Below are 20310 nucleotides of genomic sequence, written 5' to 3'. Positions count from 1 at the left end.
GTACTAAAGGGCTCCCGGCCCCCGGAGCTGGCTCGTGCCACGTGGTTGCCCTTTAGCATCGGTTCGTGCTGAACCGGTACTAAAAGGGGAACCGGCACTAAAGGGCCTTACGAACCGGTGCTATTGCCCGGTTCTGCACTAGTGTTCCATACGGAGGAGGAAGGGACACTAGTTTATCCCCATCTCTGACCCTTTCTTGTGCAGGCAGGATCGCAGCCATGCACGGAGGGAAACAGGTCCAAGTTCGGCTCACCATTTCCCCTATATAAGCATTAACGACGCCGTGCGTAGGAGTAGGACCAAATTAAATCCGATTGCAAAGACAATACACAACAGAGGGTCAGAGACACAACACACACGCCATGTCGTCGATGTCGTCCAAGCCGAAGAGAGCAGGCGGCCTCCAGGGCCCGAGGCCGCAGCCGCTGAGCCTGTCGGCACGGCCGTCGAAGAAGCCGCGCGTCGGCGGCCACGCCGGACCAGCTGCCGGGCCCGTGATCGTGTACGAGCGCACGCCGAGGGTCGTCCACGCCGACCCACACGAGTTCATGGCCGTCGTGCAAAGGCTCACGGGCAATTGCAAGAAGCAGTCGTCGACCGGAGCTCGGGACGGCAGGGCCTCGACGTTGACCGCCGCAGACGCCTTGGTTCTCACGCTTGGCCAGCAGCAGCGTGCGCCGTGTGGTGCTCATCATCCGGCACCTCCTGATTCCCCGGCTGCCGCATCACCGCTGCTGTCCCCGAGCAGCTTCTTCTTCTCCCCGACCACGATGCAGGCGATACGGGAGCTCATCAGCTGAGACGACAAGTGCTTTGTTCGAGTCGATCAGCTTGTGAAAATTGAAGATCGGCGAGGGTGATGATCATATGGACAGTACTTGTCTTAGTTTGTTCACCAATTTTCTCTCTTCCTCTCTCTAGCCACTGGACGATTCTTACTAATTATGTTAATTAGAGTTTTACACACACACAATGATACATTGGGTTCATTGTTTCAAATTTCACTTCTGAAATATTTTGAGCATAACTGAAATGTCTGAAATTCTATACTTTAGGCTTCGGCGTCTTTGGCCCAAACCGCCGCCTCCGCTGCAACCACGGCTCATCCCTGCCGTCTAGCTTAACTCCATGCATTTGGTTTATTTGGTTAACATGGTTCGGTTTATATGAGTTTTCAGTTTGTATGGTATTAATACTTCAGTAAATACGACATGAAATATAAGTAAGGTTCAGTTTTAGTATATACCATAATAATCAAAGTTGACGCGAATTTAAAATAACATAATAATAATTTACAAATTTATGACTCAAAATACATACTTCAAACAATATATGCATGCACAGATTCATGCCTTGATGGTCATGGGCGTGCTTAGCTTGTTTTTAAGAGAAAAATGACTATGTTACAAGAAAAAGAACATGCTTAGCGGGGAATCTAGCTCTTGTACAAGAAAAATGACAACTTGTATGATTGTTCATCTCAAGAAATATAAATATAAATATGAATATATTTATTTTGGTTTATTCGGTTAACCGTTCAGTTTTTAGTATATACCATAAAACTCAAAATTCAAAACACTATGGAAAGTCCATACCATACTAGAACCAGAAAGCATAAAAACATAAAATTGGTTAGGTTTGGTTTATTGTTGGTATGTTTTTTTGGTTTGGTTTTAAAATGCACAGAGTGACTCTCGCTCTCCGCACTCGCCCATGTCTCCGTAGGTACGTCCAGCAGATGGATGGATCGATGGGCGTGTGTGTTTGTGTTTACATCCTGTTTACATCAATTCCTGCAGGTCGGCGGCGGCTATAACGCCGGAGAAGCTACTACCGCTGCACACGGCGGTGGAGTCTGCGCGCCTTAGGTCCTGCATCGCCATCCGCCTACTGGAGCTCGCTCTCCCAAGTTAGACCCCTGAGCACATGTTGTTGGTACTGCCATGGATATGTCATATGTGACCGCTATTGCGCCTATGCGCCTAGGAGTAAGAGATTGGATGGTGTTGATGCTACGGGAGTTAAGAGTCTTTCAGTAAGGAAATAGTACTATAAATTGTTATCGTGGAGTTAAATGTGTGTCTAAATGACAGTGGTGTTCACCTCCTACTCCTTATTTTTTTTGAAAAGGATAACACCTCAAACATAATGAAAATTACATCAAGACTACCGAACGATCATTAATAGCCACCGGAACGAGCTACCGACGCACCGCTATCGTCGCCCCTCCTACATTGTGATAATGTTTTTAGAACACCTTGAGGTCTGCTGTTCATTAATACCCGTTGGCTCATTTTTTATGAAGGTAGTTACTCCCTCCGTTCGGAATTACTTGTCTTGAAAATGGATGTATCTAGAACTAAAATACATCTAGATACATCCATTTCTACGACAAGTAATTCCGAACGGAGGAAGTAGTAATTAATTAACACTCATCGGTTTAGCACCAAGTTGATAAACAATCTCTTTGTTTATGCACCAGAGGAAAGGATGGGATGTCTATGTCTATCTATTGAATGTGGTTGTCATATGTTTTCAAAAGTGCATCTAAACATGGTGACTTTGTTTATTTAAAATATACGTCGGTCAGTTGCACATACATAGTTTTGGAGATATTTTACCAAGTATAATTTGTAGTATTAGGTTGATCCAATGATTAGCACTAGCCGGTCAGATTTGACTAAAGGACATGTTGGTAATTCGTTATCAGGGGTAGATTTATAATTTTCTAGTTTTAATTGTAATGATAATGGCAAATCTATCCTTAGGGAGGTCATACAACACGTGATTTTTTTTCTCCCCTTCCCCTCGGCGGCAAGGGCAAACTCTCCCTTATAGGCTTTGTTGGCAAGCCCGTGGGTCCACGTCCCCTCTGACTGCCGCTGGGAGGGTAATCCTTTTTTTAAGGAAGTGAAGGGAAATATGTACAGTGTTGCATGTTTTGAAAGGGGACACGTGCGTCGGAAACCCCAAGATCTAAAGGATCACACTAAGTGCCGCATACTAACTACTTATGAATTTGGATCGCTTTTGGCTGGAAGGCCAGATTGCACTGCATGGTCTCCTTGAAGGTTAGGTGTGTCACCTCGATGTAAGTGAATCTTGTGCCTTCGAAGATTCATTGATTCCTCTTTTTCCAGGCAGTCCTGGTGCCTTAGCTCTAGCTAGTAGTTTAAGTTGAGATGGACTTGGTGCAACTCGCCGACGCTTCTCCTCCATTCTACACGCAGCATGCTGCCTCTATTCCTCCGCCGCCCTGCCCCTCCCCCAGGCCCTCCGTCATTCTTCTACTGTGTTTGTGAAAACAGTTCCTGGAATCTTCGCACAGCCTGCAATTCAGAAACAAACAAAAAAGTGGCTAGTTGGACACTATTAGTAGAACCTTTCCGTCGGACGTGGAATTTCTACACCTGAGCTCATATGCTCCTGCCGTGAACAGTAAAATAAATAAAATAAAAAAACATTTCAAAAAATTCTAAAAAAAATTGTGGCATACTTTAAGAAATGTTTGTTGTGCATGCAAAATTTCATCACGAAATGACATTGATGGAAGGCATGGTAAAAAAACAAAATCGATACTATGTAAATGTTACTTTCAAACGCATTTTGGAGCTTTTTTTTGTTTTTTTTTGCCACGACTTTCACGAATGCGATTTCGTGATGAAATTTTGCATGCACAACAAACATTTCTTAAAGTATGTCATAAAAAAATTTCAGAATTTTTTGAAATGTTTTTATATTTTATTTAGTTTACTGTTTACACCAGGAGCATATGAGCTCAGGTGTAGAAAGGTACTTTTGCTTTCCGTCAGTCTTTTTCAATAAATAACACTGTCCTTTCCTGGCAGGCAGCAAATTCTTCAGGCAAATCAGGTTGTGGTGTGTATAGCTGCCTACCAACGAAACATCATTTCGTTGTAAAGGGTAAAACGTAATCAGAAGACAACTGGCTTCCTGCCTGCTTCCTCTGCGCGTGTGTTTGTCTGACCTGGAGCTAAGCTGGAGTATTTCCCTGACCTATTTCCTTCTTCCTTCCTCGCGTCATCCGGTACGTAAAGCCTAGCCTAAAACGTTTTACAAATCCAACAATAATAATCACTAGATCTAGTAGTTAATTAAGCCGCTAGCATCAAACTCGCGTGTTAAATGCAGCTCAAATATGAAGCCATGCATGCGCACAGCATGCGCCGTACAGGAAGAAGCAGAATCCACAGATGAACTAACTAAACTACTACTACCTCGTATATGTGTGTGTATTATAGTCGGCTCCGGTCTGTGTTGAATGAATGATTGATGTTGCGCAATCTTATCCTTACAATACTACCACCAATTAACTAGCATATACTCCTATGTCATTTGTCATGCATACGTACGTCTGCTGGCTGCTAGATGCAGATCATACACCCACTGAGTTCCAAAACAGATGACGCTTTACAAGGGTTGTAAACAAACTTCTCTCCAGTTAAAAGCTAGTTAATTGTTCTTCTTCTAACAGGAGGTTGAAACCCTCGGTTTCTCTGTATCATTGCAATGCATACAACCATATTTATTAGAGTTGATGTAAATCGCCAACAAATAGACTATTGACATAACATAGATAACTACGACAGCGTCGTATTGATTAACACTTACAACTTGGTTGATATCTTCCACAACAACGTCTTCAAGAGGGAATAAACGTCGTCCTCATGCTGTTGTCGCCACGTCTGACCACAAACGACCAAGACAAGGATTTTCATTCTAGTTACCAAGACCAATCACCGAATCGAGTAGCGAGACAACGTCTTCAACAAGGTAAGGACGCAATCTCGCCGTTGTTGAGCCCAATCAATCAAGGTCAGAACAAGAGTCTTCACCCAAACATGAAGCAGTTTTTTTTTTGCAGGGTGGGCTACAGAAATAGTATCATTTGATTGGCCATCAAACTAGTTTCACAACAACATAAACATTTATTTGATTCCCTTTGTGCCGTACATTATCATACAAAAGATAGCCATCAATGTTAACAGTGTGCGTACAAAGTAAAACAACACTATCTATTTTATAGTATGTATAATAACGGAGGCATGACCCCGGCCGGAAACTCGTCGATAATCTAAAGTATACAACAACTTCTTCCATACGGAGGAAGTGACGCTAGTTTATCCATATCTCTGACCCTTTCTTGTGCACGCAGAATGGCAACCATGCACACGGAGGGTAGTAGCAGGTCCAAGTTCGGCTCACCATTTCTTTTGCCATCCTGCTCTAACCACGGCAACGCCCCTATATAAGCATTGATGCCGCCGTGCGTAGGAGTAGAACCAGATTAAATCCGCTTGCAAAAACAACCTAGGACAGAGACGAACACACACACGCACGCACGACATGCCGTCGACGTCGTCCAAGCCGAAGAGAGCAGGTGGCCTCCGGGGCCTCAGGCCGCAGCTGCTGAGCCTGCCGGCCCGGCCGTCCAAGAAGCCACGCGTTGGCGGCCACGCCGGACCAGCCGGGCCCATGATCGTGTACGAGCGCACGCCGAGGGTCGTCCACGCCGACCCACACGAGTTCATGGCCGTCGTGCAGAGGCTCACGGGCAATTGCAAGCAGCGACCGTCGATGGAGGCGACGTCTTTGGTTCTCACGCTTAGCCAGCAGCAGCGTGCACCGTGTGGTCATGATGATCATCCGGAACCTCCTGCTTCCCCGTCTGCCGCATCACCGCTGCTGTCCCCGAGCAGCTTCTTCTTCTCCCCGACCACCATGCAGGCGATACGGGAGCTCATCAGCTGAGACGACAAGTGCTTTGTTCGAGTCGATCAGCTTGTGCAAATTGAAGATCGGCCCGCGTGATGATCATATGGACAGTACTTGTCTTAGTTTGTTCATCATTTTCTCTCTCCCTCTCTCTAGCCACTGTACGATTCTTACTAATTATGTTAATTAGAGTTTTGCACACACACAGTGATAAGTTGGATTCATTGTTTCAAATTTCACTTTTGAAAATATTTCGAACATAACTGAAATGTCTAAAACTTCTATAATTTCGGATTCGGTGTCTTTGGCCCCAACCGCCGCAACCTCGGCTTGTTCGTGCCGTCAGCTTAACTCTGTGCATTCGGTTTATTCGGTTTCCATGGTTCGGTTTATACGGGTTTTTAGTTTATACGGTACTAATACTTCGGTAAATATGACATGAAATTAAAATATGGTTCGGTATCGTATATATCAAATCATTTCGGTATATATCATAATAACCAAAGTTGACGCGAATTTAAAAATAACATTATAATAGTTTGTAAATTTATGACTTAAAACACATATTTTCTCCCTTCAAAATTATTTGTCGCAAAAATGGATGTATCAAACATATTTTTAGTTCTAAATACATCCACTTCTATCCATTTCCGTGGCAACAAATTTGGGACGGAGAGAGTACTTTTTTACACAAAGAATATTTGCATGCATGGATTCATGCCTTGATGGTTATGGATGTGCTTAGCTTGTTTTTAAGAGAAAAATGACTACGCTACAAGAAAAATGGACGTGCTTGGCGTGGAATCTAGCTCATGTACAAGAAAAATGGCAACTTGTATGATTGTTTGTCTCAAGAAATATAAATACATATTTTTATTTCGGTTTATTCAGTTAACCATTCAGTTTTCGGCATATACCATAAAAACCAAAATTCAAAACAGTGTGAAAAGCTCTACCATACCGAGACCAGAAACTATAAAAACTGTAAAATTGGTTAGGTTCGGTAATAATATTTTCGGTATGTTTTTCCAGTGCTGTTTAAAAGTGCACAAAGTGACTCTCGCTCCCCGCACCAGCCGCCCGTATCTCCACATGTACGTCTAGTAGATGGATGGGTCGATAAGCGTGTGTGAGTGTGCGTTTGTGTTTACATCATGTTTAAATGAATTCCTGTGGGTCGGCAGCGAAGATGTTGCTGCCGCTGCACGCGGTAGTGGAGTCGGCGTGCCTCAGGCCCTACATCATCGTCGACTCCGCTTGATGGAGCTCGTCCTCCCAAGGCAGACCCCTAAGTGCTGCTGGTACTGCCATGGATATGTGACCGTTATTGCGCGTGTGCTCTTAGGAATAAGGCTAGATAGTGAGAGTAACTTAGATAATAACATAGCGCATTTTAAGAAAATTTTACTTATGTGGCATGTAGTTAATGAGGAGAGACGTGTTTAGAATAGCATAATATGTTACTGTAACATAGCGCTTCCTGAGAAAGGATGAGTCCACAGGCTAATAAATGAAGACATCTATGACACTACTACTATATTACTTTGCACTATGGAGGTACACTAGTGCAGAACCGGGCAATAGTACCGGTTCGTAAGGCCCTTTAGTGCCGGTAACCGGCACTAAACTGTGGGCACTAAAGCCCCCCCCCCCTTAGTACCGGTTCAGCACGAATCGATGCTAAAGGGCAACCACGTGGCACGAGCCAGCTCCATGGGCACGTAGGACATTAGTATCGGTTGGTAACACCAACCGGTACTAAATGTTTGGGTGTGTTTTGGTTTTATTTTTATTTTTACTTTAATTTTGTGTTTTCAATTTAATTTAGTGATTGTTTTACATTATAATGAGTTGTTAAATCATTAGGTGAATGTACCGCAGATTAGTTTGACTGGATGCATGTGGATCCTAACTAAGTCATCAAGTATATGTCATATCCATATTATATATACTTGATCACTTAATTAAGTGATCGAGGTAATATGGATATGGCATATACTTGATCACTTAGGTAGAATCCATCCAGTTGAAACTAATCTATGGTTTCTTTCATAAATGATATAATAACTCATCATCATCATCATCATATTAATATAAAAACTCCTGCATCATATATATCATCACCAACAATACTAGCTTAAACAAGAAACATTCACTTGTACCAGAAGCAAAGGTATCATCGAGTGCTGACATGATAATGATATTATAAACGTTCATAACACCACAAAAGCAAATCACTCCTTGAGATTAAGTTCGGGACGAAGAACACGGACATGCGAGGACAACTACTAAGAGCATGAACTAGCTACTTAATCACTCCTGCTGCTCTCTCTCAGGTAAAATAGCATAGAACATGTATACCTTTCCTGATTCATCATATTGGAGCATGCAGATGAACCTGTCTCCTAATCGTGGATTGCGCTTCTGATTGCTGCCCCCTAGTACTTCTCTGCGATCGTTCACAATTTTGCTCCACTCTTTTACTATTAAGCATTCCTCGCTATTAGAAATCTTGAATGCACTAAAGTGCATTGTAGGATATCTTGGCCATAAGCTAACAATATTCATGGTACCTTTAGTCTCGATCCAATCAGGCACAACATTCATCGGAAGTCCCTGTTGAAGAACATCGTACAGTAACATACTTAGCAATGAAGTTTAGCTTAAAAAATAATGTATGCAAAAGATGCACTGAGGAGAAATAGTAGAAATCTTACCATCTTTCCTAAATATATGTGATCGTAGTTCAGTACGAACACTATTGGTCGCACGTTTGAGTACTAACATTTCTAAGTGAAGGGAAAAAAATTGTCTTGACAGCATCAAGATCCTCAAGCCATGAAACATAATGACTTGTCTCTTCGCAGTTTAGTTCAGCCCCGAGACAGTGGACGGTCCTGTCTACCAAGCGCCGGACATGTTTTCTTGATTGGAAATAAGCTGTCAATATAAATTGAGATATATTAATTATTCAACTGGTTCAAATAATCTCATATCGAAGACATAAATATGGTTGAGAAACTCACATAATGGTAGAACTGGAGGCGTCTGCACATCGACTTAGATGTCTATATTACCTTCAATATCATCTTCCGAACGAATGTCAAAGGTGATAACCATATCAGGCTCAAATGCATAAGCCTTGCATAGTGCTTGCCAAGTTTTGCATTCAAAATAGGTGTATGTGTCTGCATTGTATAATTTGACGTTGAAGGTATAACCATGCTCGGTCTTCAAGCAAACTATTTTTACCTCCATAGTTTCGTTAGGACTGAAACCTATCTTATCCAAAACAAAAATTCTTGCATGGCAGGGGATACGCTAGTAGAATAGTGAAAAATTAAAATTAAAAGTTGAAGCAAATGAAGCATAAGTCATGCTTAATTATGAAAAAAGACTTGTCGTTGTGACTTACTGTATCCACTTCGAAGTTCTCATCGAGCTTGATGCTGAAGCGTCTATCATCAACTAGAAAATTTCTGCCGCACAGGCCGCGCTGGTCTTCGCAGTATTCGCACATAATGAAATCGTGTTCGTCGTCAGACGACATTCCTATGTTCATAGGTGAAACATTAAACACTTATTAGTTCTATTAATTCAACTAATTCTGTTAAATCAACTAGTTCAACTAATTAATTGAACTAATTCAACTAAGCACTTACGAAAAATATACCTAAATAAAGTAGCTCAACTAATTCAACTAACTAGTTCAACTAATTAATTCAACTAATTCAACTAAAGTAGTTCTATTAATTTTCTTACTAAAAATAAGGTAGCTAGTTCTATATAATAAAATGTTAATTAGATAATCAAATCGCATATAACTAAATTAAATATATATCTAACATATAATTTATATCTAATTCATCTAACATTTGACATTAATATCTAACGTATGTTCATATATAGGTGAAACATTAAACACTTACTAGTTCTATTAATTCAACTAAATAAACTAGTTCTATTAATTCAACTAAGCATTTACTAAAAATAAACTAATTTTATTAATTTCATACTAAAATAAAGTAGGTATTATATATAGTAATATTTTGATTAGATCATCAAATCTCATATAACTAAATTTTTCTTACTAAAAATAAGTAGTTCTATTAATTCAACTAATTCAACTAAGAATTTACTAAAAATAAACTAAAATTTATAACTAAAAAACTAAAAAACAATGTGTGTGTGTGAACATGGCGGCCGGGGCAGGGTTTCACCGGTGAGGCGAGGCGACGGGGGCGGCGACGGGCGGCGCCGACGGGGATGGCGACGACGGGGATGGCGACGACGGAGATGGGGACGGGGCGGCGACAACGGGGACGAGGACGGGCCGGGCGGGGACGGCGGGACGACGGGGCGGGGCGCGGCGACGGGGACGGCCGGGGCGGCGACGACGGGGACGGGGACGGGGCGGTGGGCGACGGGACAGAGGAGAAGAAGCAGATGAGAAACTGAATTTTTTGAAGTGCCATATATATAGGAGGGGCCTTTAGTACCGGCTGGAGTCACCAACCGGTACTAAAGGCCAACTTTCGCCAGGCCAAGGGGCGGGAAACGGCCCTTTTAGTACCGGTTCGTGTCACGAACCGATACTAAAGGCCCAATCATTAGTACCGGTTGGAGCCACCAACCGGTACTAATGGTTGTGCGCTGCCACCGGCGGTGCACAATGTTTAGTCCCACCTCGCCGATCGAAGGGTAGCCGCACTAGTTTATAAACCCAGCCGCGGCTGCTCCTTCGAACTTCTCTATATAGCAGGCTTCTGGGCCTAATTATGGCGCGCTGCCCTGTGAGCCTGCTGGCCCTTCTGGGCCTGCATTTGCACACTCTAGGTCTGGCAGGCTCATGTAACAGATGCGTTCTCGTCTGAAACCCTGATACTTCAAAAGAGATTGTCCAGTTTGTACACGAAGTGCATCCAGTGTTTGCCGTGACCCTCTCTACTCTTTCGCACATGCTATGCGGGTGAAATGATGATACCATGCCAAGTTTCAACATTTGCACAGTTCATTTTGTAGTGATTTTCAATTTCACGGTCATTTAGCTCTCTAAACAATTAGGTAAATGACTGAAAAACAGCAAATGATGTCAGAACATGTTGGAAATTGATGATGTCGCTTTGAATGCTGCATACTGAACGCAAAAGAAGTCCGGAGTTCAAATAAGTTATTAAAAATAAAAAAGAGGCGCAATCCTGGTTAATTTGCTTCAAGCGTTTCGGAATAGTGTAGACTGCACTGCACATAGCTCAGTGCAATCTATGCTATTCCGAAAGGCTTGAAGCTAATCAACATGCAGGTGAGCATTACGCCTCTTCGTCATTGTCTCTACACTCACGGCTTATAAACTGCTCATACTGCCTCTCCCTTGGCGAGGTGGGACTAAAAATCAGTTTACTAAGAAACTCTAGTACCGGTTCATGCCATGAACCGGTACTAAGGCCCTGTTTGGTTCATAAGTCTTAGGACTTTTTTAGTCCCAACTTATAAGTCCCAAGTCCCTAAAAAGTCCCTACCTGTTTGGTCCTGGGACTTATAAGTCTCTATAAGACCATATTACAACTATAAGTCCCTCCTTGAGAGTCTTATTTCATAAGTCTCAAATGTCCACTTTAAGTCCCTATAAGTCCCTCCTGTTTGGTTTAGATGGGACTTATAGGGATTTATATAAGTCCCTAGACCAATAAGTCTCTGGAAACAAACACCCTCTAAAGGTCTTCGTGGGGGCCCCAGCCTGACCACAGCCGCACTGGCTTCATTAGTACCGGTTCGTGGCACGAACCGGTACTAAAGATTCCCCACGAACCGGTACTAATGAGCGCCGTCCGCCTAGCCGTTGGAACCGGCACTAATGGTCACATTAGTATCGGTTCAGTTACAAACCGGAACTAATGTGCTTCACATTAGGCCCTTTTTCCACTACTGATAGTAACTTAGACTAGTGTCATATGCATGACACTAGTCTAAGTTACTCCCCACTATGATCAGCCTAAGAGATTGGATGGTGTTGATTTTACAGGATTTATGAGTCTTTCAGTAAGGAAATAGTACTATACATTGTTACCGTGGAGTTAAATTTGTCTAAATAACAATGGTGTTCACCTCCTGCATTTACTTTTTGGAAAAGGATAACACCTCAAATATAATGAAAATTACATCAAGACTTTAAGCTTACTGAACGACCACTAACAGCCACCAGAACGAGCTGCTGGCGCGCCGTTGTCGTCGCCCCTTCTACACAATGACAATATTTTAGAACACCTTGAGGTCCGTTGTTCATTAACACCAAGTTGATAAACAATCTTTTTTTAACTTGTTAAACAATCTCTTTGTTTCTGCACCAAAGGAAAGAATGATGGTTCTATCTTTTGAATGTAGTTTTGCACACACACATTGATAAGTTGGATTCATTGTTCCAAATTTCACTTTTGAAAATATTTCGAGCATAACCGAAATGTCTGAAACTTCTATAATTTAGACTTCGGGGTCTTTGGCCCGAACTGCCGCCTCCGCCGCAACCTCGGCTCGTCCCTGCCGTCAACTTAACTATGTGCATTCGGTTCATTCGGTTTATACAGGTTTTTAGTTTATACGATACTAATACTTCGGTAAATACGACATCAACTTAAATACATTTCGCTTTTGTATATATCAAATTGTTTCTGTATATATTATAATAACCAAAGGTGACACAAAATAAAAAATGACATTATAATAGTTTGCAAAATTTATGATTCAAAAGGCATACCTTTTTACACAAACAATATATGCATGCATGGATGCATGTCTTGATGGTTATGGACGTGTTTAGCTTGTTTTAAAGCAAGAATGACTACCCTACAAGAAAAATGGACATTTTAGCGTGGAATCTAGCTCATGTACAAGAAAAATGACAACTTGTATGATTGTTTGTCTCAAAAAATATAAATATATATTTTTATTTCGGTTTATTCAGTTAACCATTCAGTTTTCGGCATATACCATAAAAACCAAAATGCAAAACAGTATGAGAAGTCCATATACCATACTTAAATCAGAAACCATAATAAAAACTGTAATATTTGTGAGGTTCGGTCTATTTTTGATGGTTTCCAGTTTGGTTTAAAAACGCACAGAGTGACTCTCGCTCCCCTGCACCAGCCGCCCGTCTCTCCCTAGGTACATCCAGCAGATGGATGGATCGATGAGTGTGTGCGAGAGTGTGTTTGTGTTTACATCGTGTTTAAATCAATTCCTGCAGGTCGGCTGCAGAGAAGTTGTTGTCACTGCACACGGTGGTGGAGTCGGCGCGCCTCAGGCCCTACATCGTTGTCGACTCCGCCTCCTGGAGCCCGCTCTCCCAAGGCAGACCCCTGAGCACATGTTGAGCGTTGCTGGTACTGCCATCACCACTAGGAAAGGGGCTATAGATGAAATTGACACTAATGGCGCACCAGTCATGTGGTGCGCCACTACTATATACTAATGGCGCATTATGTGTTGGTACGCCATTAGGTCTAAATACTAATGGCGCACCATGCATGGATATGTTTGCACGTATGCTCCTAGGAATAAGAGATTGGATGATGTTAATTCTACAGGTTTATGAGTCTTTCAGTAAGAAAATAGTACTATAATTGTTACCGTGGAGTTAAATGTGTCTATATAAGAGTGGTGTTCACGTCCTACACTTATTTTTTCCGAAAAGGATAACACCTCAAATATAATGAATATTACATCAAGACTTCAAGACTACCGAACGACCACTAACAGCCAGTAGAACGAGCTGCCGACGTGCCGTTGTCATCGTCCCTTGTACACTGTGATAATATTTTAGAACACCTTAAGGTCCGTCGTTCATTAATACCCTTTGGCTCTTTTTTTGTGAAGGTAGTTAGTAATTAACACCCATCGTTTTAGCACCAAGTTGATAAACTATCATTTTTTTTAACTTGATAAACAATCTCTTTGTTTCTGCACCAAGGGAAAGAATGGAATGTCTATCTATTAAATATGGTTGTCATATGTTCTCAAAAATGCATCTGATCATGGTAACTTTGTTTATTTAAAATATACGTTGTTATTTGCACATAAATAGTTTTAGAGATTTTTTACCGACTATAATTTGTAGTATTAGGTTGATCCAATGATTAGCACTGGTTGGTTAGATTGTGACTCAAGGACATGTTGATAATTCCTTATCAGGGGTAGATTTATACTTTTCTAGTTTTAATCGTAATGATAATGACAAATCTATTGTTAGGGAGGTCCAACAGTACGTGATTTCTCTCTCCCCTTTTCCTTGGCGACAAGGGCAAACTCTCCCCTCTAGGCTTCGTCGGCGAGTCTACGGGTTCACCTTCCCTCTGACTGCCACTCAGACGGCTGATGGCGTGGAGGGCAATCCTGGTGCCTTAGCTCCGACTAGTAGTTTTGGTTGAGGTGGACTTGGCGCAGCACGCTGACACGCTTCTCCTCCATTCTACACACAGCATGCTGCTCCTATTCCTCCGCCATCCCGGCCCCGCCGCCAGGCCCTCCATCATTCTTCTTCTGTTTGTGAAAACAGTTCCTAAAATCTTCGCACAGCCTGCAATTCAGAATAACAAAAAAATTGGCTAGTTCGACTCTCTATTTGTAGAACTTTTCCATGAGTCTTTTTTAATTAGTAACACTGTCCTTTCCCGGCAGGCAGCAAATTCTTGAGGCAAATCAGGTTTTGGCGTATGTAGCTGTTGGAGAACATTGCAGAAAACAAAAATTTTCCTGCGGTTTCACCAAGATCCATCTAGGAGTTCATCTAGCAACGAGTGATTATATGCATCTACGTACCTTGTAGATCGCGAGCGGAAGCGTTCAAAGAACGGGGATGATGTAGTCGAACACGACGTGATTCAAATCACCGATGATCTTAGCACCGAACGGACGGTGCCTCCGCGTTCAACACACGTACAGAACGGATGACGTCTCCTCCTTTCTTGATCCAGCAAGGGGGGAAGAGAGGTTGATGAAGATCCAGCAACACGACGGCGTGGTGGTGGATGCAGGGCGTCACAGTAGCAGGGCTTCGCCTATACTACGAGAGAGAGACGTAACGGGGAGAGAGGAAGCACCAAAGGCTGAGGTATGAAGTTCTCCCTCTCCTCAACTATATATAGGAGGGCCAAGGGGGGGTGGTGCGCAGCCTAGGAGATCAGATCTCCTAGGTGCGGCGGCCAGGGGAGGGTTTCCCTCCCCCCCAAGGCACCTCGGGGTGCCTTCCACCACTTGGACTCCTCCGTGGTGGAAACCCTAGGCGCATGGGCCTAGTAGGGCTGGTGCCCTTGGCCCATGTAGGCCAAGGCGCACCCCCTACAGCCCATGTGGCCCCACGGGACAGGTGGCCCCACCCGGTGGGCCACGGGACCCCTCCGGTGGTCCCGGTACAATACCGATAACCCCGAAACTTGTCCCGATGGCCGAAACAGCACTTCCTATATATAATTCTTTACCTCCGGACCATTCCGGAACTCCTCGTGACGTCCGGGATCTCATCCGGGACTCCGAACAACATTCGGGTTACTGCATATTCATATCTTCATAACCCTAGCGTCACCGAACCTTAAGTGTGTACACCCTACGGGTTCGGGAGACAAGCAGACATGACCGAGACGACTCTCCGGTCAATAACCAACAGCGGGATCTGGATACCCATGATGGCTCCCACATACTCCACGATGATCTCATCGGATGAACCACGATGTCGAGGATTAGTCAACCCCGTATACAATTCCCTTTGTCAATCGGTATGTTACTTGCCCGAGACTCGATCGTCGGTATCCCAATACCTTGTTCAATCTCGTTACCGGCAAGTCACTTTACTCGTACCGTAATGCATGATCCCGTGATCAACCACTTGGTCACCTTGAGCTCATAATGATGATGCATTACCGAGTGGGCCCAGTGATACCTCTCCGTTATCCGGAGTGACAAATCCCAGTCTCGATCCGTGTCAACCCAACAGACACTTTCGGAAATACCTATAATGCACCTTTATAGTCACCCAGTTACGTTGTGACGTTTGATACACCCAAAGCACTCCTACGGTATCCGGGAGTTACACGATCTCATGGTCAAAGGAAAATATACTTGACATTGGAAAAGCTCTAGCAAACGAACTACACGATCTTTGTGCTATGCTTAGGATTGGGTCTTGTCCATCACATCATTCTCCTAATGATGTGATCCCGTTATCAATGACATCCAATGCCCATAGCCAGGAAATCATGACTATCTGTTGATCAACGAGCTAGTCAACTAGAGGCTTACTAGGGACATATTATGGTCTATGTATTCACACGTGTATTACGATTTCCGGATAATACAGTTATAGCATGAATAAAGACAATTATCATGATCACAGAAATATAATAATAATACTTTTATTATTGCCTCTAGGGCATATTTCCAACAGTCTCCCACTTGCACTAGAGTCAATAATCTAGTTACATTGTGATGAATCGAACACCCATGGAATTCTGGTGTTGATCATGTTTTGCCCTAGGGAGAGGTTTAGTCAACGGATCTGCTACATTCAGGTCCGTATGTACTTTACAAATCTCTATGTCTCCATTTTGAACATTTTCACGAATGGAGTTGAAGCGACGCTTGATGTGCCTTGTCTTCTTGTGAAACCTGGGCTCCTTGGCAAGTGCAATAGCTCCAGTGTTGTCACAAAAGAGTTTGATTGGCCCCGACGCATTGGGTATGACTCCTAGGTCGGTGATGAACTCCTTCACCCATATTGCTTCATGTGCTGCCTCCGAGGCTGCCATGTACTCCGCTTCACATGTAGATCCCGCCACGACGCTCTGTTTGCAGCTGCACCAGCTCACTGCTCCACCATTCAACATATACACGTATCCGGTTTGTGACTTAGAGTCATCCAGATCTGTGTCGAAGCTAGCGTCGACATAACCCTTTACGACGAGCTCTTCGTCACCTCCATAAACGAGAAAGATTTCCTTAGTCCTTTTCAGGTACTTCAGGATATTCTTGACCGCTGTCCAGTGTTCCTTGCCGGGATTACTTTGGTACCTTCCTACCAAACTTACGGCAAGGTTTACATCAGGTCTGGTACACAGCATGGCATACATAATAGAACCTATGGCTGAGGCATAGGGGATGACACTCATCTATGCTATCTCTTCTGCCGTGGTCGGACATTGAGCTGAGCTCAATTTCATACCTTGCAAAACAGGCAAGAACCCTTTCTTGGACTGATCCATTTTGAACTTCTTCAAAATCTTATCAAGGTATGTGCTTTGTGAAAGACCTATGAGGCGTCTTGATCTATCTCTGTAGATCTTGATGCCTAATATATAAGCAGCTTCTCCAAGGTCCTTCATTGAAAAACTTTTATTCAAGTAGGCCTTGATGCTGTCCAAGAGTTCTATATCATTTCCCATCAAAAGTATGTCATCTACATATAGTATGAGAAATGCTACAGAGCTCCCACTCACTTTCTTGTAAACGCAGGCTTCTCCATAAGTCTGCGTAAACCCAAACGCTTTGATCATCTCATCAAAACGAATGTTCCAACTCCGAGATGCTTGCACCAGCCCATAAATCGAGCGTTGGAGCTTGCACACCTTGTCAGCATTCTTAGGATCGACAAAACCTTCCGGCTGCATCATATACAATTCTTCCTTAAGGAAACCATTAAGGAATGCCGTTTTGACGTCCATTTGCCATATCTCATAATCATAGAATGCGGCAATCGCTAACATGATTCGGACGGACTTCAGCTTCGCTACCGGTGAGAAAGTCTCATCGTAGTCAACCCCTTGAACTTGTCGATAACCCTTAGCGACAAGACGAGCTTTATAGATGGTCACATTACCATCCGCGTCTGTCTTCTTCTTAAAGATCCATTTATTTTCTATGGCTCGCCGTTCAAGGGGCAAGTCAGTCAAAGTCCATACTTTGTTTTCATACATGGATCCTATCTCGGATTTCATGGCTTCTAGCCATTTGTCGGAATCCGGGCCTGCCATCGCTTCTTCATAGTTCGAAGGCTCACTGTTGTCTAACAACATGATTTCCAAGACAGGGTTGCCGTACCACTCTGGTGCGGAACGTGTCCTTGTGGACCTTCGAATTTCAGTAGGAGCTTGATCAGAAGTATCTTGATCATCATCAATAACTTCCTCTCTAGTCGGTGCAGGCGCCTCAGGAACATTTTCTTGAGTTGCGCCATTTTTCGATTCAAGAGGCAATACTTCATCAAGTTCTACTTTCCTCCCACTTACTTCTTTCGAGAGAAACTCTTTCTCTAGAAAGAATCCATTCCTGGCAACAAAGATCTTGCCTTCGGATCTGAGGTAGAAGGTATACCCATAAGTTTCTTTAGGGTATCCTATGAAGACGCATTTTTCCGATTTGGGTTTGAGCTTTTCAGGTTGAAGTTTCTTGACATAAGCATCGCATCCCCAAACTTTTAGAAATGACAGCTTAGGTTTCTTCCCAAACCATAATTCATACGATGTCGTCTCAACGGATTTCGACGGAGCCCTATTTAAAGTGAATGCGGCAGTCTCTAAAGCATACCCCCAAAAGGATAGCGGTAAATCGGCAAGAGACATCATAGATCGCACCATATCTAATAGAGTGCGATTACGACGTTCGGACACACCGTTACGCTGAGGTGTTCCAGGCGGCGTGAGTTGTGAAACTATTCCACATTTTCTTAAGTGTGTGCCAAATTCGTGACTCAAGTATTCTCCTCCACGATCTGATCGTAGAAACTTGATTTTCCTGTCACGTTGATTCTCAACCTCACTCTGAAATTCCTTAAACTTTTCAAAGGTTTCGGACTTGTGTTTCATTAAGTAGACATACCCATATCTACTCAAGTCATCAGTGAGGGTGAGAACATAACGATAGCCACCGCGAGCCTCAACACTCATTGGACCGCACACATCAGTATGTATGATTTCCAATAAGTTGGTTGCTCGCTCCATTGTTCCTGAGAACGGAGTCTTGGTCATTTTACCCATGAGGCATGGTTCGCACGTGTCAAATGATTCATAATCAAGAGACTCTAAAAGTCCATCTGCATGGAGCTTCTTCATGCGTTTGACACCTATGTGACCAAGGCGGCAGTGCCACAAGTATGTGGGACTATCATTATCAACTTTACATCTTTTGGTACTCACACTATGAACATGTGTAGTAATACGCTCGAGATTCATTAAGAATAAACCATTGACTATCGGAGCATGACCATAAAACATATCTCTCATATAAATAGAACAACCATTATTCTCGGATTTAAATGAGTAGCCATCTCGTATTAAACGAGATCCTGATACAATGTTCATGCTCAATATAGGCACTAAATAACAATTATTGAGGTTTATCACTAATCCCGTAGGTAAATGTAGAGGTAGCGTGCCCACGGCGATCACATCGACCTTGGAACCATTCCCGACGCGCATCGTCACCTCGTCCTTTTCCAGTTTTCGTTTATTCCGCAGCTCCTGCGGTGAGTTACAAATATGAGCAACAGCACCGGTATCAAATACCCAGGAGTTACTACGAGTACTGGTAAGGTACACATCAATCACATGTATATCAAATATACCTTTGGTGTTGCCGGCCTTCTTATCCGCTAAGTATTTGGGGCAGTTCCGCTTCCAGTGACCCTTCCCTTTGCAATAAAAGCACTCTGTCTCAGGCTTGGGTCCATTCTTTGACTTTTTCCCGACAGCTTGCTTGCCGGGTGCAGCAACTTCCTTGCCGTCCTTCTTGAAGTTCTTTTTACCCTTGCCCCTTTTGAACTTAGTGGTTTTATTCATCATCAACACTTGATGTTCCTTTTTGACTTCTACCTCTACTGATTTCAGCATAGCAAATACTTCAGGAATGGTCTTTACCATCCCCTGCATATTGAAGTTCATCACAAAGCTCTTATAGCTTGGTGGAAGCGACTGGAGGATTCTGTCAATGACCGCGTCATCCGGGAGATTAACTCCCAGCTGAGTCAAGCGGTTATGTAACCCAGACATAGTGAGTATGTGCTCACTGACAGAACTATTTTCCTCCATCTTACAGCTAAAGAACTTATCGGAGACTTCATATCTCTCGATCCGGGCATGAGCTTGAAAAACCATTTTTAGCTCTTCGAACATCTCATATGCTCCATGTCTCTCAAAACGCTTTTGGAGCCCCGGTTCTAAGCTGTAAAGTATGCCGCACTGAACGAGGGAGTAGTCATCAGTACGTGTCTGCCAAGCGTTCATAGCGTCTTGGTTCTGTGGGACGGGTGGATCACCTAGCGGTGCTTGTAGGACATAATCTTTCTTGGCAGCTATGAGGATGATCCTCAGGTTCCGGACCCAGTCCGTATAGTTGCTGCCATCGTCTTTCAGCTTGGTTTTCTCTAGGAACGCGTTGAAATTGAATACAACGTTGGCCATTTGATCTACAGGACATATTGTAAAGATTTTAGACTAAGTTCATGATAATTAAGTTCATCTAATCAAATTATTAATGAACTCCCACTCAGATTAGACATCCCTCTAGTCATCTAAGTGTCACACGATCCAAGTC

The 20310-nt window shown here is 43.2% G+C and overlaps 2 protein-coding genes across 2 annotated transcripts; both read left to right on the top strand.

The window, feature by feature from the left end:
- Window positions 1-334: 334 nt before the first annotated feature.
- Window positions 335-800, top strand: LOC147976766 (uncharacterized). Its single transcript, XM_087519849.1, has one exon. The coding sequence runs from the start codon at window positions 363-365 to the stop codon at window positions 798-800; it is 438 nt and encodes a 145-aa protein (XP_087375975.1). The 5' UTR covers window positions 335-362.
- Window positions 801-5347: 4547 nt separating this feature from the next.
- LOC147976765 (VQ motif-containing protein 8, chloroplastic-like) lies at window positions 5348-5772 on the top strand. The gene has a single exon (XM_087519848.1). It carries the CDS (start codon window positions 5368-5370, stop codon window positions 5770-5772), a length of 405 nt encoding a protein of 134 aa, XP_087375974.1. The 5' UTR covers window positions 5348-5367.
- Window positions 5773-20310: the final 14538 nt, after the last annotated feature.

Source organism: Triticum urartu, chromosome 4A, assembly GCF_056163025.1.
Source record: "Triticum urartu cultivar PI428250 chromosome 4A, HENAU_Tu73, whole genome shotgun sequence".
Classification (NCBI taxonomy): Eukaryota; Viridiplantae; Streptophyta; class Magnoliopsida; order Poales; family Poaceae; genus Triticum; species Triticum urartu.
This window is presented reverse-complemented; position numbering and strand designations above follow the sequence as displayed.